Source organism: Phycodurus eques, chromosome 15 (assembly GCF_024500275.1).
Source record: "Phycodurus eques isolate BA_2022a chromosome 15, UOR_Pequ_1.1, whole genome shotgun sequence".
Classification (NCBI taxonomy): domain Eukaryota; kingdom Metazoa; phylum Chordata; class Actinopteri; order Syngnathiformes; family Syngnathidae; genus Phycodurus; species Phycodurus eques.
In genome coordinates this window covers 8,461,334-8,486,242 of record NC_084539.1, presented here as the reverse complement: position 1 = coordinate 8,486,242, position 24,909 = coordinate 8,461,334, and the positions used below count along the sequence as shown (strand labels likewise).

At 40.1% G+C, this 24,909-nt stretch overlaps 1 protein-coding gene across 1 annotated transcript in view; it reads right to left on the bottom strand.

Annotated features, from left to right (window-relative positions):
* nup214 (nucleoporin 214) overlaps positions 1-22,666 on the bottom strand; it is a 45,916-nt gene extending 23,250 nt beyond the window's left edge. Inside the window, 20 exon segments of the mRNA XM_061698950.1 lie at positions 4,067-4,240; positions 4,319-4,419; positions 5,876-6,034; positions 6,106-6,255; positions 6,324-6,419; positions 8,209-8,282; positions 8,369-8,502; positions 9,467-9,848; positions 9,939-10,097; positions 12,767-12,890; positions 13,009-13,075; positions 13,149-13,255; positions 16,636-16,739; positions 16,819-16,882; positions 16,955-17,025; positions 17,116-17,194; positions 17,196-17,315; positions 19,217-19,371; positions 21,118-21,313; positions 22,521-22,666. Of these exon segments, the coding sequence (XP_061554934.1) occupies positions 4,067-4,240; positions 4,319-4,419; positions 5,876-6,034; positions 6,106-6,255; positions 6,324-6,419; positions 8,209-8,282; positions 8,369-8,502; positions 9,467-9,848; positions 9,939-10,097; positions 12,767-12,890; positions 13,009-13,075; positions 13,149-13,255; positions 16,636-16,739; positions 16,819-16,882; positions 16,955-17,025; positions 17,116-17,194; positions 17,196-17,315; positions 19,217-19,371; positions 21,118-21,313; positions 22,521-22,562 (2,558 nt within the window). The 5' untranslated portion in view covers positions 22,563-22,666.
* Between the last annotated feature and the right edge of the window lie 2,243 nt (positions 22,667-24,909).

Genomic DNA, 24,909 nt, shown 5'->3' with positions numbered 1-24,909 from the left:
CAGACCACCATTCACTTTCAAATTCACACCGTCACTGAGTGGAAACCGAACGTACGCTGCCTGCACCGAAGTAATGCGAATGTACCACTACACCATCCGTGATGTCTAAAGGACCTCTCTCGCTGGCCTCGAGACTAGTTGGCGACCTAAATGGACTGCACTTACATAGCGCTTTATCTACACTATCACAGTGCCTAAAGCGCTTTACAAAGCCTCACATTCACCCATTCAGCCACACATTCATACACCAATGTGCGACTGCTGCCACGCAACGCGCTGCCAGGCCCACTGGCACTTGAGTCTCCACGGGTTGCGGAGACATCTTCGTGATGGAAACTAGCAATATCGCCAAGTAGTAGCGCTGAAATAGAACACTAATTCAGTCATATTCGATTTCCGGAGACGTTTTGGAGACTCCTCAATACAAAATAGAGAGAAAAGGCTCATGAAGTGCATCAATATCACCAAACTCCAAGCAATCATTTCCAAAATGTATATGGACGTTTCTACCTAGGCTCACTTTAATCTCTGAAAATATCAGAAAGATTGCGCAATTATTTTGGATTTTACTGAACATTTAAATGTCTTCCTACAAGTTCGTCGCTTTAATGTCACAAAACTGCGAGTAAATGTTACTAAAATGTATATGGACATCTCTACCTATGCTAATTTCAACCTCTAAAAAATATCAGAATGACTGCCCCATTATTTTGGATTTTACAGAATGTTACCCTTATATAAAAAACGCTCAACGTTGCTTTAATGTCACAAATCTGCAAGCGATCATTACCAAAATGTATATGGATGTATCTTCCTATGCCCACTTCAACCTCTGAAAATATCAGAATGATAGCCCCATTATTTTGGATTTTAAGGAACGTTAAAGAGTCTTCCTCATTAGATATATACATATATATATATATACGTATACATGTATTCATATATATATACATACACATACATATACACATATATACATACACATACACATATATACATACACAGTGGGTACGGAAAGTATTCAGACCCCCTTAGGTTTTTCATTGTTATATTGCAGCCATTTGCTAAAATCATTTAAGTTCAATTTTTCCTCATTAATGTACATACAGCACCCCATATTGACAGAAAAAAAACATAATTGTTTTAATTTTTATAGATTTATTCAAAAAGAAAAACTGCAATATCACATAAGTATTCAGACCCTTTGCTGTGATGGTTCTACCCCTTCATTGGAGTCCAGCTGTGTTTGACTATATTGATTGGACTTGATTAGGAAAGCCACAAACCTGTCTATATAAGATAACAGCTCACAGTGCATGTCAGAGCAAATGAGAATCATGAGGTCAAAGGAACTGCCTGAAGAGCTCAGACAAAGACAGAATTGTGGCAAGGCACAGATCTGTTCAAGGTTACAAACAGATCTGTTCAAGGTTACAAACAAAATTCTGCTGCACTTAAGGTTCCTAAGAGCACAGTGGCCGCCATAAACCTCAAATGGAAGACGTTTGGGACGACCAGAACCCTTCCTAGAGCTGGCCGTCTGGCCAAACTGAGCAATTGGGGGAGAAGAGCCTTGATGAGAGAGGTAAAAAATAGAACCCAAAGATCACTGCGGCTGAGCTCCAGAGATGCAGTCGGGAGATGGGAGAAAGTTCTAGAAAGTCAACCATCACTGCAGCCCTCCACCAGTCGGGCCGTTATGGCAGAGTGGCCCGACGGAAGCCTCTCCTCAGTGCAAGACACATGAAAGCCCGCATGGAGTTTGCTTAAAAAAAAAAAAAAAAAAAAAAAAAAAAAAAAAACACCCGAATGACTCCAAGCTGGTGAGAAATAAGATTCTCTGGTCTGATGAGACCAAGATAGAACTTTTTGGCCTTAATTCTCAGCGGTATGTGTGGAGAAAACCAGGTACTGCTCATCACCTGTCTAATACAGTACTAACAGTGAAGCATGGTTGTGGCAGCATCATGCTGTGGGGGTGTTTTCCCAGCTGTAGGTGGTTGCAATCGAAGGAAAGATGAATGCGACCAAGTACAGGGATATGCTGGACGAAAACCTTCTCCAGAGCGCCCAGGACCTCAGACTGGGCTGAAGGTTCACCTTCCAACAAGACAATGACCTGAAGCACACAGCTAAAATAACGAAGGAGTGGCTTCCGAACTCTGTGACTGTTCTTGAATGACCAAGCCAGAGCCCTGACTTAAACCCAATGGAGCATCTCAGCAGAGACCTGAAAATGGCTATCCACCAACATTCACCATCCAACCTGACAGAACTGGAGAGGATCTGTAAGGAGGAACGGCAGAGGACCCCCAAATCCAGGTATGAAAAACTTGCAACATTCCCAAAAAGACTCATGGCAGTATTAGCTCAAAAGGGTGCTTTCTACTAAATACTGAGCAAAGGGTCTGAATACTTATGGCTGTGTGATATTTCAGTTTTTCCTCTTTAATAAATCTGCAAAAATTTTAACAATTCCATTTTTTTCTGTCAATATGGGGTGCTGTGTGTACATTAATGAGAAACAAAAGAAAATTTATTTTAGCAAATGGCTGCAATACAACAAAGAATTAAACATTTAAGGGGGTCTGAATACTTTCCGTACCGCTCCGAATTTCGCCGAAAGGCGACTGATTTGTATGTATGTAAAAATCTAATTAAGTCATAAAATTACAATAAAAATTCAGGTGTAATGTAAAAGTTGTAACGTAGTTGCACAATTGTAAAAGTTATAAAATTCCTAGGTTTCTTTTGTGAAAAAGAGTTAATTTTAAAAGAAATAGGCTGTAAGTTTAAGAGGGATAAAATATGTAATAAATACGAGATGTATATGTACGAGACTAAAGTTTTTTTAGGATGAAGAAATAAAAACTATGATTAAAAAAAATAAAAAATCCTTTCACGCAGAAACGACTTATTTTAACAAAATGGTTATATTACAATTATAAAATTAGGAACATGAGCTGTCACATTCAGAGAAAATATAATCTAATTTTGCATGAATCAAGTCGTCATTTTAAAAGAAAAGAGGTGTCATTTTATGAGAATACATACATAATTTCTGAGACCAAAGTCAAATTATCACAGGAATAAAGTAATAACTTCAATATAAAAAAGAAAATCCTAATTTTATGCTTACAAAAATCCATAACTTTACGTGGAAACCTGACTTAAAAAAGCAGTTGTCACATTACAATAATAAAAAGGTCCAATATTCCGAGCTGTAATATTTAGATAAAATACAATGTGTGAGTCAAGTCCCAATTCCATTAAATTTTTATTTTGATTTCACACTTTTAAGAAAAAGTTCAATTTGACAAGAACCAAGACGCTATATTACAACAAAAAGTGTAATAGTCAAGAGAATTTTTTGTTTTATTTTGCACAGAAATAGTTATACTAAGAGGAAAAGGGTAGCAATTTTAAGAGGATTTTCTTCCCCCCAACAAGAATAATGTCAGAATATTAGAAGAAAATCTGTTGTACATTAAATGAATGCCTTTTTGTACAGGCACTGTTTGATGCAAAATTCGGATATTTTGCGTCAGGCACCTTGTTGGGCACCTAAAGGGCACCATTGGGCACTATTTTACATCAGTTATCTTTTGTTGGGCAGCTAAGGGGTCCTAAAAAAAAAGAGATTCAGTCCATTGGCCGGCGTTTGCGGGATTATTATTATTAGTTATTACAGAGTTCTTTTTTAAATTGAAGCCTGTCGAAAGTTTTTGAGGAATATATAACACAGGAATATACCAGACAGTACAAGGCGGACTGAGTGAGTTATCCAAGCTCAGTGAATTGGAATTGTGTGTCAACATTAAAGACATATTGACTCTCCTCCTGTGACTGGCCACGCACTCTGATCAGAGTGTGCGCGGATGAGGTGTTCCTGCGTATCCACCTAAATCACTCTCAGTACGAGCTCTCCGCAGCAAAAAATATCATTATATGAAGAAACTGTAGTAATTTTATGAGAACAAAGTTGTTGTACTACAACCATAAGAAAGAAAATAAATTAAACAAAAAAAAACGACAGTGGTAACTATTTTTGCTGTGATTGACCTACCTTCCGGACTTAACGATGTTGCTGTTGGCCATGGGAGCTTCTGTCTTATTGTAGAGATGCAGTGAGGTGAGCTTGTTGACCAGCTGGTCCAATCTGTTCTTCTGCTGGTTGATGATGTACAGGTTGTTGGCCAGCGTGGTGAACAGACCTTCACGCCCAGGCACCACGATGTGCCTGCCAACACACCACGTGATCAACAACGGTTAATGCGAATGCCAAGTTGCAAAATGATGAGGGGAGGTTTGTGCATACCTTTTCTTCTTCTTCTCCAAGTGTTTCTCCCATTCCACATCCAGAACACCGTTGACGTCCTCCACGGCGAACATGACGTACTGGTAGAGCCGGCGAATCTCCTACATGGGAAGCAAATGGGCAAAGGACTGATTTGGATCTTCTTTGACCACTATTTTAAGTCCATCTAGTAGACTGTTACTTGATCTATTCGGGTTTGAGAGGACTCTCAGCCGGAGCCAGTATCGTCCCGACCAACCTTTTGTGGACAAAGGACTTTGATTAGGATCTTCTGTGACTAATGGCCAACAACTGCATCCATATGTTTGTGCTGTTTGACTAGAAGGAGCTATTAAGTTAGTTTCTCCCTATAGATAACGAGGTAGCTTTCTGGTTTTCAGTTGGAAACGATATTGGCTGACTTTTTGGTGAACGAAGGACTCATTTGGATGGTCTATGATGTTGTCGTGCATTTGGTCCATCTTTTGCGCTGTTTGACAAGAAGGGGCACTGAGTAAGGATGTAGACAGCTAATTTTAGCTTCTCATCCTAGCTCGCAAGCCCATTTGGAAAGACTTAGCGGGAGCCAATATTGACCAACTTTCATTTGGATTTCGAGAGCTGAAACCAGATGTTTACATATATACGATATAAAAAGACACACAGGCTTATTTCTTCCCTCACTGTCTGACATAAAATCAGACTAACCTTTTCCTCTTTTAGGTCAATTATGATTACCAAAATTATTTCTATTTGCTAAATGCCAGAATAACGAGTAGCAGAGCTCCAACATAACAAAAATTCAATTCCAGAGCAATTTGTCCAAATTTGTCCGAATTTCCACATTTTTAAAATTTTGTCAAGAACATTTCCATGTGACAGTCATAATCGTGAATAAATTATGGCTTCAATATTTGTCATTTTAATAATCAACCTTGTAATGATGGACACAGTTGCAGCCTGAATCAACGCACCAGTATATCTGATTTCAACGTTCCATCATAAAAAATAGCTGTGTCTATAGATTATTATTCACCTTTGCCAATTCTGTTTTCAACACTGGGAACGACAAACAAAAAAACCCTTAAGTCTATTGAAGCAGATTAATCAGACCTCCAACGTCAAATTTAAAACTCAGCATTCTATTTTACAAACAAATAACATTGCTGATAGACTGAATTACAGTTTATGTATGGACAATCGTTTCGGTTTCTATTTTGTGCAATGTACTTCTTGTACGCGTACAAGATGTACCGCAATTTCTCGTGTATAATGCGCACCCATGTATAATACGCACCCCCAAAGTTGACCTACTGTGTTTTATATTTATATGTCTCAACACATTAATTGGCCTGTTATGTTTAGCTGGCTAGATTGGACTCAAGCCAAAGACCAAAAATACTTCTTTTATGACTGATTTAACCGCTTGAGCCCATTTGTTTGTGGTGTTTGACAAGACGGCAAGTAAATATGTAAATTGCTATGTTAGCGTGTCATGCTAAGACTAGTTAGCTGACCTATACTTGACACTTGCGGACTCTGGAAGGAATGATTCCAAATTTGGTCATGTGTTTTCACCCTGAGCTGTTCTTCACTGCGCGGGTCCAGGGGTCTTTTGTACAGCAGTTGTCTGTAATTTCGGTCCCTGCTGAGCTCACTCTGGGACTTTGCTTCTTCTCCCCCGGCGAAACCCTCCAGTAGCGTGGTCTTCAGTGTACCAATGTCGCTGTGCAGAGACTGGAGAGGATAGTTTTTTATAGATTTAACCATTCACTAAAATGTGTGCATCACATTTCTAAAAACCTTACCTCTGTGGTTTCCTTAATCTCCAGGGTGAAAATGTTCAGATCCTCAGACTCTTTTCTCAGTTCCTTCATCTCCTCGTTGGTTCCAACCTTAAAGTCGGCCATCGAGCTCCTTGCCTTAAAATCCTCCAGTTCCTTTTGGAAGTGTGAAATCTGACGAGAGCGTCAAACGACGTCCAATTAAAAACCTTAACAAGTTCTGTTGTAAGAGTCAGTCTCACCTCCTCGAGTATTCCAGTCATGATGGGATCAAATTCTTTCTTTGGCGGAGGCTGCTGCTTCTCCACCGGCTTTACTCCGACTCCAGCTGCCTGTAACTGGAGGCCAAAAAGTCCCTATTTGCTACAATTTAAAGCCACTAATAAGCAATACAATTACATTTGAAGAAAAAAGCAGCAAAACGTTCTGTCATGTGTTTCGTGCAGTTTCATTAAGGGGTCCAGTGTATGTCAAAGGGGACATATGAAAAATTTACTTTTTAATAGCTTGTATATAACAGTTAGGTTCCTGGAGTGCCTGCCCGAGCGTCAAGTCTGGAATTTAACAACAAAGTGAATCATCATTATCTGCCTATTTCCGAAAATGTGTCTTGTGATGTCGTCAAAATAGAGCAAAATGGACAAACGTGTTATAACATACTTATAATACTAATGTTAGTTGATAAGCAGACAACTAGGATTACATACACTACTCACAAAGCTGTTTGGCTTTCGTGTGACATTTTTGGATGAATCTAAAAGGCACTAACCTTGACAGATGAACTTGACCTTCTCGAAACAGTTGAATGTGCATGTCCAACTGTTCAATGTTTCTGTGCTTTTTGCACAACTTGCTGTTCTTTAACAAGGAGCTGATCACAACAGTTGTTTGAACAATAATAATTACAAAAAAAAAAAAAAACATGGACGCCTACCTCTTTGCCTTTCTGTGACTCTTCCAGTCCCTCGGTTGCAACCTGCTAATGACGTTGGTGACGTTAAAGTCAGTGGTCACTGCTCTCTGACAGCTTGCAGTTTGAAGCCTCACAATTATGAGATACTGTTGATGTCATCTTGGTCTCATGATGTCAAAATATGAGCAGCATAAAGAGGACTGTTGAATACCCATTCTAACTAAAGCAGGAAATGTATTGGTCCATTTATGGATAAAACACCTGTTGTGAATTTTAAATTCAGCTCCTTCTTAGAGAACAGCATTGAAAAGAAGCTCAAATTAAGTTTACCTGTAAAGGTTATAGGGCATTTTATGGTCATCATGAGATTTCACCTGAAACCAAATGTCACAAACTTTCTGTGTGTAGTGTTTAATTAAATGATCACTTCATATATTTTCTGAATTAAATACAACTAAAATATAATTCAACAAGTGACTACAATTAAATATTTAGTTTTTCCAAAAAAACACAACCTCCTTCCATCAGCAAGGGCATTGAAGATGAAATGTGGCTGGGTCTTTCAGCATGACAATGATCCCGCTCAGGCAACGGCTTCGTAAGTAGCATTTCAAGGTCCTAGAGTGGTCTAGACAGTCTCCAGATCTCAACCCCATAGAAAATCTTAGGAGGGAGTTGAAAGTCTGTGTTGCCCAGCGACAGCCCCAAAACATCACTTCTCGAGAGGAGACCTCGGCGACCTCCATGGAGGAATTGGCCAAAATACCAGCAACAGTGTGTGAAAACCTTGTGAAGACTTACAGAAAACGTTTGACCCCTGTCAACGCCAACAAAGGGTACATAACAAAGTATTTGATGAACTTTTGTTGTTGACCAAATACTTATTTTCCACCATAATTTACTATAAATCCTTAAAAAAAAAAATCGGACAATGTGATTTTCTGGATTTTTTTCCCCTCATTTTGTCTCTCAGAGTTGAGGTATACCTATGATGAAAATTACAGGCCTCTCTCATCTTTTTAAGTGGGAGAACTTGCACAATTGGTGGCTGACTAAATACTTTTTTGCCCCACTGTATTTTGGAAATTCCACATTATGCTTATGTACAGCATGCATATATCCTTCCATTGTCGATGTAGTTGTCCACAAATAAATTAATACATGTTGTCAGAAGAAACAACAATGATTAATAATATAATTTAAAGAGAAAATACCTGTGTGGTTTGGATGCGGCCCTGTGGAGCTGGGGATGGTTTTTGGAGTCCTACAGGTGATGTACTGGTTTGAACTGGAGGTAGGAAATGAAAGTAACAACCCAGGGTTGAGATGAACTATTAAGAACAAGAGATACTGAAAGTTCACATTTGCGCTTACTTGACACGGTCGCTGGCTTGGTGGTGATAGCAGCAAGGGCAGGCACACTGCCGTGAGAGACAACACTTTTGGGCATAGATGTCACGAACGAGAAAGAGGGCGGAAGGGCTGCTGGAGCTTCAACTGCTGAAAACCTTGGAAAAAATGGGCACGGTTTATAAGAAGAGTGCAACTGACAACTATTAACTCTTAACTGCTACCATCTCTAGAACAACACATATTCACTCAAAATAGAGAATTTAAAGCCTCTTTCACACTGCCTGTAAAAGTAGCCATTTTCCCACCGGAATAGCAAAGTCGCTCAATAGTCCGCCTTTGGCAGTAGGACAGGGCCATAACAGAGGGATGGCATCTTTTATGTAAAGCCCCTTTTCCACTGTCTGTCAAAGCCAGCATTTTCTTGTCTTTTTTAAGTGTCACTGTTCTGTAAGAACAGCACTGGCGTGGAATGAAGGGTAGGAAGTCGGCCTTAAAATTTTCGCTTTCTGAGGTAGTATAAGAGCCGTAACCGAAGCGGGGTGACACTTGATTTTAAAAGCTGTAATTTTCCAGTGTCACTTTGACATGGAATGGAGAAGAAGTCGAAAAGCAATTTTCCAAAAGTAAAAGCGTAGATCTGTGACAGAAGTGGGATGTGAACTGTAAATAAAGCAGGCATGTTCCTGTCTTTTTTTAGGAGTTGCTGCTCCACAGAATGGTGGCACTAAGTCAACTGGTACATGATTATAAAAACCACAGCAATTTTCTACACAATGTCCAATCCGGGACTGTAGCAGTATACACAGCCCCTTTAACCCTGCCTATTGAAATTATTTACTTTGGTTTAATTTGGCATTTGAACAGAGGTGTGTAGTCTGTTTAAATCCACTGTCCATTTAATACGTCACACCAGATGCTGGCGTCATCTAATTATCAAACTGTGGGATGCCATGCCGTTGTCTGAAACCACACACAGTTCCCTGGATTCTGTGTGAAAGGCACAGGTGTCTTATAAATACTACTACTAATAATAAGTACTTCAGTTATGTCTCTGATGCAGCCATTTTGTGGGATATCCCCATACAAAAGGTGACTGACGGCCAGCAAAGGATGTTTTACCTGTCATTTAAATTGAGTTTGACTGCGGGAACGGAGGGAGTGGCGAGGTTCTGGGGTGTCGGGACAGCGACTTTATTCGAGAGCGTGCTGAAAGAGAACGCTGAGGGGGTTTCAGTGGGAGGCTTGGCAGCGGCGAACGAGAAGCCAGGGACACCTGAGCCGATAGGCATGGACGAGCCCAGGGAAAAGGTGGGAGGGGCCAAGTTGCCGCTGATGGGCGGGATGGAGAAAGTGAAGCCTGATGATGATGATGTGGGAGGTGTAAGAACAAGGCCAAAGAGGGGTGCAGCAGATGATGAGGCAGCCACTGAAGTAACAGCGAGGTTTGGGAAGGCAGACGCGGGGGGTGCAGCAGATTTGGGGGGCTGCACTGCCAAAGAACCTGTTGAAGACAAAGTCATATTTATAACATGCAGTTTAACTAACATTTTTTTCTTTAACATCTGTGGAGTATAATTCTGACTTTTTCTACCTGGCTTGGGGGATCTCTCGCCCTCCGTTGTCAGGGCGGCGCAGGGTGTGATTAGCTGCTTGATTCCGGGGTTGAGGTTCAGCAGTGCAAATGGGCAAAGCAATCCCTCGGTGGATAGCATGAGCAGAGTGGGAGCCGGGGGCAAAGTCTTTTCATCGCCTTGACGAAAGGAAGACAATTCAAAACAATACAAAACCAAACATCCTTCTAGAAGTGAATAAAAATGTAGTGAAAATTAAACAATGAAAATCGGGCACTGTTTTATTTTTGTGGTCCATCAGTTATCTTATAACACCTTGGTACCCTGAACTTATTTTATTGCACAACGTTTTGAGGAAATCACTGGAAACAAACGATTTCTGTAACTTTCACTGAGTCTTTTAACATGTCTCAACCATGTTTGTACCCACTATTCTGAGAGTTTGAAGGGTGCCATCTTCAGGCTGTATGTTTCAGTTCCTTTCACAGCTCTCCAATAGTATTTATATCAGGACTCTACAGAATAGTCCAATGTTTTGTTCTTAGCCATTCTTATTTTTTAGCCGTGTATTTGTGTCTCTCTCATTGGAAACTGTAATTGCGACTAAGCTTTCTCACACTGGACAGCACAGTGATCCAGAATGCCTTGACAGTCTTGAGACTTTTTTTTACCCAGCACAGGTTCAAAACATCCAGTGCCGGATTTAAACAAAGCAGCCCAAGAACAAAACTGAGCCTGTTTGTTTCACAGTAGGTGCCGTGTTCCTTTATATTAGGAAAATTGTTAGTACCCTTTTGTTAACGAAAGAAAACCCCACTATCATCTGACTGAAATAACCTGAGAGACTGGAATTTGCTGAATCAATATATGGATGAAGTGTATACTGACAAGCCTTAATGCTTCTGGCACAATGTTCTTGTGATGATTGTGTGGTTTTCTTTAGCATGAGCTTACTAGCTTCTGAAAAGCAGCACATAACTGGATTGGTCAGTTAAGTTGCCTACGCAGCGGGGTATTTGTGTTTGTCAATGTCTCCATGTGGCACATAAACAACAGTGAAGTGTATAAAGTGCTGCCTTCACAAGGAAAAATGGTTTTAGTCTTTAATCACTCGCTTTGTTTTTTTCCCACACACCGGGCTATATTGTAGTCAGGTAATGAAAGCTAGGCTCGCCATTGAGCAGTATATGGGGCGGAGTGTAGAGTTGCTCACTTGTATGAGACAGAACCGGCCCCTTATAACAAGCTGATTTCAGCAAGACAAGAAATAGGGTGTGCAAATAGTAATATAATTCTTGATCCTTGAGGTATTTTGACAAAAACATGTTAAGATACCTGCGAACTGTTTTAAATTGCGTTAAAAATGCACAGAAAGCCTTCATATAATTTGAGAGCTAGATGGCGAGCATGACCAAGAGAGGCGCTCATCTGCATTCTGCAGCAGGAGTGTCGGGGCCGCTTTGTTGTTTGTTGTGGTCCTCAAGCTCACCTGAGACATTTTTAATAAGTGCTTCCTTTACCTCCCCCCGTCTCTCAATGTGACGTCTCTCTCTCCTGCCGCACATTGGATTTTTATCGTGTCAAGAGTGCTGCAACAAATTGCGAGTTCATTTCTTTATGATGGGAGGGGGGGGGATGCGACGAGATGGCGTGCGTGAATGTCTGTCGAGACTGACGCCGATTATTATTCTCTCCGTGAACTCGGTCGAGCACTGCAGTGACAAAGAAACCTGATGGATTTTGGCCCACACTCGTTACTGAGGGTGTGTTGAGCATGAGGTGCTATTGAGGCGCTTCCCGGGCACAATATTAAAGCCCACCAAGCGCCTGCTCTCTTGAGAATTCAGTTCAGCCAGCATCAGTCGCTTTGCTTTTTTGCATCTTTTTTAACCCACAAAAGAAGGTGTGGCCACAACAAGGGGTGTCGAGAATACACCATGCAAGAGTGAAGTCAAAGACGGGAAAAAGAAAAGGAAAAAAATAAGAAAAAAGGTAAATGAAAGGAGACTATTTTGAATCTAAAACAAGAAAAAAAAAAAAAAAAAAAAAAAGGAGAAGACAAAAATTTTAAGAAAAATGACAAAAGAGAAAAAAGATCAAATGAAAAAGACAAAAAGGGAAAGAAAAGAAAGCAAAGCCAATTTGACCATTACGTTTGCCCATCTTCATGATAAGTACTTATATATACTTATACAACGAATACAAATGTTATCAAGTGAAATAAATGTACTAGCCACAGCTGTGATGTGACTTATTACTGTGAATCCCCACCTATTTGAGGTTTGGCAATCACGAATTCGCATGTTCACGTATTTGCTGAAACTCTCGCTGCTTTACTTTGGCGCCATCTGGTGGAATAGTGATGGTGTTAGGTTTAATTGATTTTTGCTTTGTCCGAATTTGAGATTTCCTGTTTTGTTGGCTGTCCTTGAAGACAAAAGAAAGTATGTTTTTGCTTCTCTCCCAGTGAAGCCCATGTAGTAGTGCATGTATTTTGTTCTCAAAACTAGGACTGAGCATTATCATTTTACTAAAAAACAGTGGTTTACTTATTATACTTGAAATAAAGGGAAATGGGCGGCACGGTAGGCGACTGGTTAGCACATCTACCTCACAGTTCTGAGGACCGGGGTTCAAATCCCGGCCCCGCCTGTGTGGAGTTTGCATGTTGGTGTAGAGTGAATCTGACTTTTATCCAAGTTATTTTCTGTTAAGATACTTGTACTTTAACAAGACTCTACCTACTTCTGCTTTAAAGAACCAACCAATGGGATTTCAACCGAAGACCAAAAAGGGGGAGTGGAGCACTAATAACCCGAGACCATTAACTAAGACAGGTAGCACTTACTGATGCAGATCTCCTGCTGGCTGGTGTAGTCGATGGCTAAGCCGAGGGGCAGCGTGTCTTCGCTGGTCTCAGAGACGGGCAGCTCAGCCCTGCTAGCATCCTCCAGCACCCAGAGCTCCCAGATCTAAAAAAAAAAAAAGAAAGAAAGAAAGAAAGAAAAACATTGCTCCAAAGTCATCACAGCTGTACAAGAGTATCATGCATTTCCTGGCATACGATGAATACAAAATTTTATGAGGCACCTTGTCATCTTGTCTGGCTATGACGCTGACTTCGATGGAGGCTGCAGAAGCGGCCAAAACAACGTTCCTGAGTAACATAACATTTTAAAATGGCCGAATTCTACTTGTTCTCCATATTAATATGTTCAGGTCATGCTTACCAGTCTTCGATGTGACTGAGGAAGTAGTGGTGCTGTCGCACCGTGCAGCAGCCGTACACAGTGTCACTGAAGTTCAGGTACTTTGTTTCCACTTTTTCATCCTTTTTCTGCTGGAAAAATAAAACAACTTTTGTGCCAGTCAGACACAGCCATTTTTTTATTTTTTATTACGTCACCAAAAGTTGTCGTCTCTTAGCAGCACATATTCTTACACATATTCAACTAATTGGTACCAATTGATGAAACGAATACATACAATACTGTGCAAAAGTCTGCTTAGCGATGCTTTTATGGCCACATCATTAAGTTTTCATCATTCTGCTAGCATACAATAAAAAAAACAGCAACACAAAAACACAAATAAATTATAATGTATTTCAACAAATATATTTTATATTGAACCATTATAAAATTATACAAGGCCAAATTAGTTTTATGAAAACTTCTATTTACAAAACTATTAAATTGTAGAAATGTAAAAATATTAGAGTTGGGACTTTATTGCATTCATTGTGATTAATTAATTAAAAAACTAATTAATTTGTTAAAAAAAGAGCATTTTGTGTTCCAAACAACGTGGCACCTTTGTCATTGCACGATTTCCTGGTACACCGATGACACCGATGCACGTCTGAGCTCGGCTACTAAAATGAAGGAATTGGATGAAAACAGCGTTGCTTGAACTGATGGGAGGCACATTTCATAAAAATAAAAAAAAACTACTCGATGAAAGCCTCGATTAGCGTGGTTTTGTGCAATTTGTGCAAAAAGGAGTTTTCATAATGTCGAAGCACTTCAACTCGCTGTGATCCCAACATTTCAACTGCCATGCAGAAACCATTTAAAGACAATATTGTACTGTCCTAAAATGGTACTTTAACTTTAGGGCTGTTTAACTTTGGCAAGGCATATTTTATATTAGTTTTGTCTTGAAAATAAATGCAAGTAAATGCATTTTTCCAGAGTTAACAAAAACTCTTGTCTGTGTCAACAATTTGAGTCAGTCATCCACTAAAATCAATTTGCTGCAGCTTTTTAGGACAAATATGTTATACGATTAAATGCAATTAATTGCAATCAATTAATTACAAAGCCTGTAATTAATTAAGATTCATTTTTAATCAAGTCCTTGCCCTGAAAAATATACAGTCCCCCTCCAAAAGGTAGGCAAGGTCAATTCCTTTGTTTTTGTTGTATACTGAAGTCATTTGGGTTTCAGATCAAAATATGAATATGAGACAAAGGTTCAGACTTCCATCTTTTATTTCGTGGTATTTACATCTAAACAACTCAGGAAAGAGCACCTTTTGTTTGACTCCACCAACTTTTCAAGTGAGCAAAAGTATTGCAACATGGGTGTGTTTAGTTGCTCAGGTGTTGCCTTGTAGATTGCTTGCTAAAACATTAGACAGAGCTTGTTTTTGGCTTCACCTGTGAAAACTACATTTGCTTTCAAGCTAACATGAAGACCAGAGAGGTGTCTGAGAGAAAAACAAACCATTTTGAAGCTGAGAGAAGGGGGAAAATCGATCAGAGCTATTGCACAAACGCCCAATATTTGTGCAATATCCAATGCAACAATTTGTAATGTCCTGAAAACGAAAGAAACTTCTGGTGTACTAAATAAGAGACATCGAACAGGTCGGCCAAGGCTATCAACAGTAGTTGATGACGAAACATTGTGAGAGCTGTGAAGAAACACCCAAAGACAACAGTCAGTGACATCACTGCCAACCTCCACAGGGCAGGGGTGAAGGTATCACAAGCCACTGTTTGAAGACTACTTCGAGAGAAGAAACATACAGGCAATACCACAAGACGAAAACCACTCATCACCAAAAAGAATCGGAAGGCCAAATTGGATTTTGCAAAGATGTACAGAGATGAGCCACAAATCTTCGGAACAAAGTTTTATGGACTGATGAGACCAAGATTAACCTCGACCAAAATGATAGAAAGGCCAAAGTACGGAGAAAAAGGATCTGCTTATGATCCAAAACACAAAAGCTCATCTGTGAAGCATGGTGGACGTAATGTCTTGGAACGGGCTCACTAGTCTTTCTTGAGGATGGAACTCATGAAGGTAGCAGCAGAAAGAATTCTGAAGTCTACAAAACCATTTTGTCCGGCAATTTACAGAAAAATGCATCGAAACTAATCGGGAGAAGCTTCATCATGCAACAAGACAATGACCCAAAACACACTGCCAACACAACAAGGACTTCATCAGGGGAAAAAGTTTGTAGGTCTTAGACCGGCCAAGTCAATCACCAGACCTTAACCCAATAGAGCATGCATTGTACCTCCTGAAGAGGAGACTGAAGGGAGAAACCCCAGAAACAAACAAGAACTGAAAGAGACCGCAGTGAAGACCTGGAAAAGCATTTCAAATGAAGAACGTAACAGCCTGGTGAAGTCAATGGGTCGCAGGCTTGATGCAGTTATTGCAAGTTAGGGTTATGCCACCAAATTGTATTCACTTTAATTTAATAATGTATCCGACCCAACAATATCCCACAGCTTACAATACCAGTGAATGTTGTACGTCATACCTAATCTGCAGTCTAGTTCAATATGAATGACATTCCACCAACAGCGCATCTAGAAATCTCCCTTGTTTGCCGTTGTCAACATTATTCACGCGTACAAACGAATGTTTACCAAATCTTCAGAGCATAATTCGACAGAACGTGGCATGTTTATGTACATTAGTGTTTGTACTAGATGGCTATCTACATATTGTTATGTTTCCGGCTTCTTGCGAGACATTATTAGTACGTGAACATACCTCAAGCTCTCCTTGAATGGACATCCCAAAACATCCTCTCCCGAGCACCCGGTGATGATCCCACACGTTCTTTCCCACGCAACATAATACATCAGCACAATCTTTGGTGTTGTTGTCGCCATGGTAATCATTGTAGCAGAAGTCGCAAATCTTTTGTTGAATTATCTGCTCTTTGTTTTGTTATTGAGGGTGCCTGTATTATATTAACTGGAGGCTTAACATAGGAACGACAGACGCTACATCAGGTTACTCCATCCTTTATTTTGGCAACTTTAATAACAATGCAAATTTGCTGAACAAATGAAGCGCTCATTTCCAGGTCTGTGCTTTGTCCCGCCCTCGTCATTTCTGCCCAAATGGGAGCAACGATCGGCACAAGCGTGGCTTTGTTTATAAATTATTGTTCGCTTGCAGAATGTACAAATGTGAATGCACCAAACGAAAAAAATAAAGTCCGCTTTTGGTCCAGACCAAACAAGCGGACCAAAGTATTTGCCTGTTGTGAATACACCCTTAAAACTAAAAATAATAACTTTTCCGGAGGGAGAAGCAGCAGACAAAACATGCCAGCGCCCTCGGTTTCCGGTTCAATAAAGCCGGAAAGAGTATCAGGATCAGGATTTAGAGAATGAGTCCGAGCCCACCCACGCCCACACACAATCTTTATACATTACTGTATATAATAATTCCCATACTCACGGGGATAGTGATCAACACAAGCTCGGGTGGAGTTTCTGGGGAGCCATCGGCAGCAGCGTAGACCACAGCAAATGAATACGTCCTCAACCACAACACATCAAGAACTGTGACAAAAACAAAGAGGTGATGAGACTCTTTGAAATGACATACATGGAAGACACGTGTTTATATAAAATAAGATACCTTTGACAGGGTTATCAGAGGTGTAAAAGTGCGGACAGGCGATCACTTTCTTTTCCTCTAGTGCCTTTTTTTTCAACCATTCAGAAAGTCAGTTAGCTATAAAGGTGTTATTTTTTTATATCACTATTTGACTTACTGGAGTATACTGGCTGACGGTGCCATTCATTTTCCCCACAGCGACCTGTTTTCCTTTGGGGCTCCAGCAAACTGGGGAATGACATCACAAAGAAGCCCATTAAAACAAAATTTAGCAGCAGCAATGTCGTGTTTAAACACGATGAGTTGTGCCTCACTTACGACACGTGACGCCGCTGGAGGCGGGGAGAGCGGCCTGCACTCTAACGTCGTCAGCAACCTCCATGATGGACATGGTGCCTATCAGACAGGCAAGCGGCCAACATAGACGCCTGAGTGGGATTCCACTTAAGGTCCAGCACCAGAGTCTCCGGGGGCACGGTTGGCTGCCACGAGGCGAAAGGTAACTTCTGCGTTCGGGCCTGGAAATAGCACAAAATGGTGTTCAAACCACCACTATACATACAGTGACAATGTATGGCCCAAACTCTGCCAGGAATATAAAAACATTTGCAAATAATAATAGGCGTTTTCAATTGCATGTAAATGTCACAAGGTGGCAGCAAAGCACTTGAAGCAGAGGATCTAAAGCATCAACACTGCATCGAGCATGTACACAATCATAAACTCATTTTGCATAAACAACTGTCTTCAGTTGTTAAAATATTCAACACAAACGACCTTCATATGAGGCTCACCAATAGTATTAGCTAGCATAGTAGCCTAAGTAACACCTAGCACAAACTGACATGACATCACGCACGGCCAACCAAATATGCACCCCCTAGGACTTTTACCCAAGCGGTAGATGTCATTAAACTCATCTTTGGCATTTTCACACAATTGTGTGAAGGAAAATTCTAAAACAAGCTTTTCTATTACTGTGCACTCGGTCATTGAGATTCCCTAAGATGGTGCCCAGGTTAGTCTTCTTATGCTTTGGCCTGAACAAAAATTTAATTTTTTTTTTTTTTAAAAACTGTGACTCAAATGTGTTTTTCAGTGAATAGTGGAGGATAGATCCCCCCCCCCACCCCCCACCCTGCAGAGTTTGGTCGATCGGTATCAATGAGTTGTGTAAGAAGTCAGACAAAGTGATTCATTAAAAGACCACTATAGCATCCAGATGGCCTATATTTCATTAACACAATCTTCTTACACATTTTTTGCTCAAGAAAATGACAGTCATTTTCAATAATATCAGTGTTTTGGAGCAATTGGTAAGTCACTAATTGCCTTTGGAATATCCCTTTTTCATCACCAAAATCAATACACCCCCATGTCTTGGTTTAACGTCAGAAGCAGAAGTGGAGACCAAACTCACTGCATTGCAATCATATACTGTACCATTGCACACTCACGCCAACACAGCACGCCAACATTTTGTTCAATCGCCAATTTAATATGCTAAAAAAGTAAATTAAAAAAATCTAAATAAATACAAATCAATAAATCACAACTTTATTATGCGGTCATGGCTTAAAATGGTATGAACAGTGAGTGAGTTACCAACCGTGCACAACAAGTTCAAGCCGAGCCCCCTTGACCATACCAACCAAAAAGCCTTAGTATGTCACAAAAGCAAACGCCTGTGTAATGTATTCATCACAAACAGTTTTTGAAGTGTGCAGAGCCTGATAAAATGGCACGAACACATCGCTGTGCAGGCTGGTGTTCTCGGTGTTGACAGCCACTGGTGTCCATCAAAGTCTGCAGTCACATGACACCATACGAACATTTCATAAAATCAAACGTTTGTGTTATGTCATCTTCCAAAACTGTTTGCCAAAGGTGGGCGATGCAATAGATTCAACGAAACCGTTGTATATAGGCGGAAATTAATCACTAACCTTATGCGTCTGCGATCGATTTTAACAAAACAGGCCAACACAAATTTATGTAACCTTACTATTTTCACTCATTGTATTTAAAAAAATAAATAAATAAATAAAATCCAGACTTTCAATACAGGCAACAATTACCCCGCAGGCTTGCCTGTGAGGCAACCAAGAACGCTTACTAGTATGAGGAAATGTGTCAGGCTTGTGGAGCTGACATCACAGGCTCATGGTTTCGACCTAAATGTGGGTGAGCTAAAATCTGCTGAAAACCATCAGAAAATAAGCCTACAGTAACGAGTCTTTTTGGGGGTATTTTTTTCTGCAGTTTTTAAGTCCAGAACTATAAAATAAGTGCCAATGTTCACAGCATTAGAGAGGTCTTTCAATGGTCGCTCTCCTGAAAAACACACATCTCCAAATTTTGTGAGTTTTTAATTCTATCTCCTCTCTCAGTCTGTCAGTTTCGTGATGCACGTGGCTACCTCGTTAACGAAGGTACGGACGTCGAAGAAGCTGACGGACAGCGTGGCTTCCTCCGAGGCGGCGCATACAGACAACGTAAGCTCGTCACTGCTGAGAGCTATGTTATGCAGCGCTGATTCCACCTTCACCTCCACCAGTGCTGCGATTCCATCAACTAGAACAGAACAACAAAGATTACCCGAGAATAAGGTTCAAATGAAAAGAAATATGCAGTGGTCCCATGAATTACGAGCTCCCCATCTTAAAAGTTTTTCAAGTTGTGAGCCGTCGCTCGGTCCATTTTTTCCTTTGTGTGGAGGGCAAAAATTTTACTTACGAGTGACCTTTTTTTTTCTAACAATGTGCCCAAACAAAGTGAATGCTGAGAAGTAGATGTGAATTCTGCCCTCTCTGAGTTTGCAGATAGCAAAGCAAAGCAAATTTATTTATATAGCGCATTTCATACACAAGGTAACTCAATGCGCTTTACATGATTAAAAGCATTTAAAAACAAAGAAAAAACAGCTTATATACATTTAAAACAAAGAGGGGAAATAATAAAATAAAATACAATTAAAACAGCGTACAGTGCAAGAAATATAATTTCAAAGTGGTAATGCTCTAAAAAGCATGGGGAAAAATAAGAGTTTTTAATCTGGACTTAAAAACATGCACACTTAGGGACTGAAGTCAATTCTGTTGGCAACGTATTCCATTTGTGTGCAGCATAATAGCTAAATTCTGCTTCACCATGTTTACTTTGGACTCTGTGCTCCACTATTTGACCTGAGTCTGTCGATCTCAGAGTCCTACTGAGTTTATATCCCATTAGCATTTCATTCATGTATTCAGGACCTAAACCGTTTAGTGATTTATAGACCAGTAGCAGAACTTTAAAATCTATTCTAAAGCGGACTGCACCAAAAGTCAGGCGAGTGTACCACTACACAATCAGTGACTCCGGACTTAGTATATAAGTGTCAATTTCATTTAAAAAAAACAAAAACAAAAAAAAAACACCTTGGTTTTGTCATACGAGAGTCCAGAAAAGGCCCCTTTGACTGCTACTTCCGTTTCACCCAGTTTTGTCCATATTTGTCCTTTCCTCTGATTCAATGCCTCGGTGTAGAAAACCCACTTGTGAGAGCACACGTGTTTGTTATGTTGACAGCGCTGGCTCGGGAGCGGAAAGGTAGGCGGAGATCTTCGCTAGTGACGTAGATAAGCCCGAGAAATTCAAATGATCTATCTACTTTCAGGCCTCTCGGCAGAAAAACATCGAACTCAGGAATGCATGGACGATTTAAAATCATATTTCACATTTACTGAGGCACCATAGCGTTAATATTACATCCCAAATACTAGAAAAAGTTGGCTTGGCAAAATATGTTGCCTTTATGCAAAAAAATGAATGGGTGCCAATAATGGTGAGCAGGACTGTATGTGAGTCAAGACAGGTGAGCGAATACTTTTGGCATTATAGTGTATGTATGTATGTATGTATGTATGTATGTATGTATGCATGTATGTATGTCTGCCCCCTGTTGGCCAAGCTGCACACACCAGGAGCAGCACGTGTATTGAATTTAAGCAAAAACTGTTGCAAAATGTTTTTTTTGGAATTATATGTAATTAACCCGCGACCCTTGTGAGGAGAAGCGGCTCAGAAAATGGATGGATATATTTAATTATGTTATTACTGTATGTTTTTCTAGAGTACTACATTATAGATTTCTATTTTTTCTGATTAAAAATATTTTTTTTTAAATGATGATGCTTGGTGGCTGGAACGGATTAACGCCATTTCCATTTATTTGAATGGGAAATGTTTATTTGAGATACAGTATTAGTGATTTGAGAGTGGTTAAATTAAACTTGTAGGTCAAGGTACCACTGTTATTGAACTTGAGACCATTCATACCGATTGTGTTAGAGGTGCCGTCCTGTTTGTCGGCGGCGAGGATGTCTTGCGTCCGGTAGACCTTGAACATTCCGCCAGAGCCGGCGAACGTCAGGCCGAACTTGTTGGAGATGGCGAGCAAGCTGGAACGCTCTCTTGGCATTTCGCCCGAAGGCTCGAAAACTTTGGCTTTTTTCATCTGTCGGAACTGAAAGTCCTGGAAGCAAGAAGCAGACTTTCATAGAAAACACACATCCATTACCAATAAGCGCTTGTCCTCAGTAGGGTTGTGGGGGAGCTGAAGCCTATCCCAGCCAACTTTGGGCGAAAGGGTGGGGTACAACCTGGACTCATCACCAGTCAATCGCAAGGCACATATTCATAAACAATCATTCACACCACACAAGTCTTCAATTAACCAAATATGCATGTTTTTGGAATGTGGGAGGAAGCCCAAGGACCTGGAAAAAAAAATCCTGCGCAAGGATGGGGAGAACATACAAAGTATATACTGTAAGACTGAAGGATGGGGAGAACACACAAACTATACACTGTAAGACTGGAACAGAGATTTGAACACAGAACCTCAGAACTGTGAGGGAGAGATGCTTACGACTAGCAGGGCTCGAGACTGCGACCAAAATAATCGCATGTGTGACCCTTTTTTCAGGGCGTGGGAGTAAAAATGTCATCTGGTCTCACTGACGGGAGTGCCTGTTTTCATACTCCCTCTCACAGCCTCACCATTTTAAACATGGTGGTTCAAGTCACCGTCTTTTTCACTGCTTTAGTCAATGTCCTCCACCTGCTCTGCTGTTCTGAGGAGAGAGCGCGGTTATTGTCATTATTATGTACGGCCAACGGGCGTGCGCCGCCACCTTTCCAAGCCTGAGAGAGAGCCTCACATGGATAAATTAAAAGTTAAATAAATTACAAAAGCAATACACACTGGCAATTCTAAAATCTATTTTAGTAAACAATTTTGACAAGAAACAGATACAGTGTAAATACATTTTGTAGCACATGTGCAAAAGAAAGACATGTTTAAATAGTGTCCATTTTATGTATTTTGGGTCACTTCAGGGAAAGTCATCAAATTTCAGAGCGAATAAATGACATTTGGGGCATTGCCACTATTGTCTAAAGCCCATCCAAAACAGTATGTTAAGGATTGATAGATGACAAAGTCCTAGTGTTCTAGCATTATGAGCTAGCGAGCTACGACTTGAAAGTAACTTTTAACGCTACTTGTTGGGTTAGTCTGCAACACTAACAAGACTCCGTAAAAGCGGCTGAGTTACGGTTCATTAAAACGAAGTAGTCAGTCATTTGAGTACATTTAAGCGAGCGCTTGAATGCTAGCGAACAGCAGCTAGCTCATGCTGACTAGTCCAGACAGCACCTGGAGATAACAAGAGCTTTACCTTCATCTCCCTCTCGGGAGGGGAGTCCGTGTCGTCGCTCATTTTGAAGCACGCAGATGTAAAACTCCAACTCGAAAAAGCTTTTCGAGTGCAAACTTTATATATCAGGGTCAAGTATTATTACGGGACTGTCGCATTTGTTGCGACGTCACAAGGAACGCAGGACGACCAAATCGATGCCAGAGATGTTTTTAGCTTTTAAATAAATATATGAAAATATTTTCATCCAATTTATGGTGATTATTATTGTTTAAGTAATCATGTATACAATATCTATTCTCTATCATAAAAAAATATGTATAAATGTATTTAAAAAAATGGAAGTACGGAAACGAACGCAGGACAACCGATCGATACCAGAGATACTTTTTGCTATCGGGTGGCTCGAGACGTGTTTGGAAATAAATGAATGGAAATCGTTTCGACAAATTACCGGGGATTATTATAATTTCATTTAAATATGTTCTTGCTCATAAAAATATATTTTTTAAAATAAGTACAGCCACGAATACAGGATGACCAATCGATGGGAGCGCTGCTTTTTACTGTCGAGTGGGCCAAGACACGCTTGTAAACAAAACTGTGGCATTGATAAAACAAACGTTTTTTTTCCCATTACGTGTCATTATTACATTTGAATTCAAATTTAAACACTGTTGAAAAAGAACACGTAAAAAATTCAAATCCAAGTAGTGTTTCCTCTTCAATTTGGCTAGACATAGGACGACCAATCAATCCCAGAGATGCTTATTGCCCTCGACTGGCCATACATGTAAACAAGATGCAGGCTGGAATAAAATGTGATTTTTCTGTACGTTTTAATTCTGCACATAGGTGATGAAAATATATCTTAAAACTTTTTTCTCCTGCCTAAATTCCAGCTGCATCATTTTTTTATAGCATGACAACATGGTAATGATCATATTAAAATATGTGAACCAGAATAATTTGAAATTGATGACGACCAAATCTACTTACTGCGACATAAACCAGTAATAAAACATGATTCATAACTACAAGTTGACAAAAATAAATAAAAATGAGCGACCCCAGTGAGGAGAAGCGGCTCAGAAAATGGATGGACGGATGGATGTTTGTGAAGTAAGGACTTTTTATTAGAAAGCAGATTTTTCTGTATTGCATTGAAAGAAATCAGGAATCTTTGATTACACAAGTGATGATGGGACACACCATGATGGGAATGAACCATCCATTTTTTTTTATGCAACATCAAAAACGGCAACTTGCATTTTTATCTTGTGTATATATATTATAATTATTATTAATGCTGTCAGAAGGCGCATAAACATTTTTCATCATTTTTAAAATGTAAAAGCAACACTGAAATCGTCCCATTCAAGATGGGTCCAAGCTGGCGAATGAAGAACTTCCATGATTAAAATGTGGAGTTGCATGACAAAAGTCTTTTCTCCATGTTGAGGTCAGCCTAGTGGAGCTTTTAAGAGTCCTGGTCCAAAGCACCAAGAAATCAGTCCAAAGAATGAGTCTTTCTGTATCATCTTTGCATCCCTCCCAAATATTAGATTGGCAAAAGAGGAGGATGACTCGGCAAAAAAGCGAGAGCACAGCAGTTTACGTCGCGTCCTCCCAGAGTACATCCTGATTGTCAGCGCTCAGAATACATGGCTTAAAAAAGGTGCGACTTTCTCGTTTTTCCATGACACTGTTTTTTCTTTTAAATTAAAGCAGGATTTCCAAAACTGAGGCTCACAGACACTTAATGGGTCAAGGGGCATTTTCTTTTTAAGGGAGGGGAGCATCAACTCTCAAGAGTGAAATACCATTGCATATTTGCTAACACATTAAATATCATTGCTTTATACGATAGGATTAGCAATTCTTGAAGAAAAAATACTGTTGCATATTTCAATAAACGATAAACTGATATGGGTCAAAGGGCATTTTCTTTGCATATTTTATAACACATGCGATTGGCTGGCGACCAGTTCAGGGTACCCCGCCTCTCGCTCAGAGTCAGCTGAGATAGTCCCCAGCACGCCTGTGAGCCGAGTGAGTATAAGCGGTATGGAATATGGATGAAATTTAGTTTATCACACAAATATTATTTCTTGACATGGGGACCCTAAATCAGAATGGCCTAAACTGAGGGTTGGGGACCAAAAATGGGTCAAGGGGCCTTTTTGGGGGGGGGGGGGAAATCAGCTATGATCAAAGCCAAAATTCGGTTGCATATTTGTATCACATTAAAATCCCCCCAGCCCACTTTTTTTTTCTTTTTAACAAAGGACCATAAATTTCAAGTTTTAGGCTTTCTATAAATCAAGAATGCCAAACTGTGGTATTTAGGGGTAATTTAGTCTTGTAAAATCCAATTTATTCAAAAAATAAAAAGCCTCCTACTTTGACA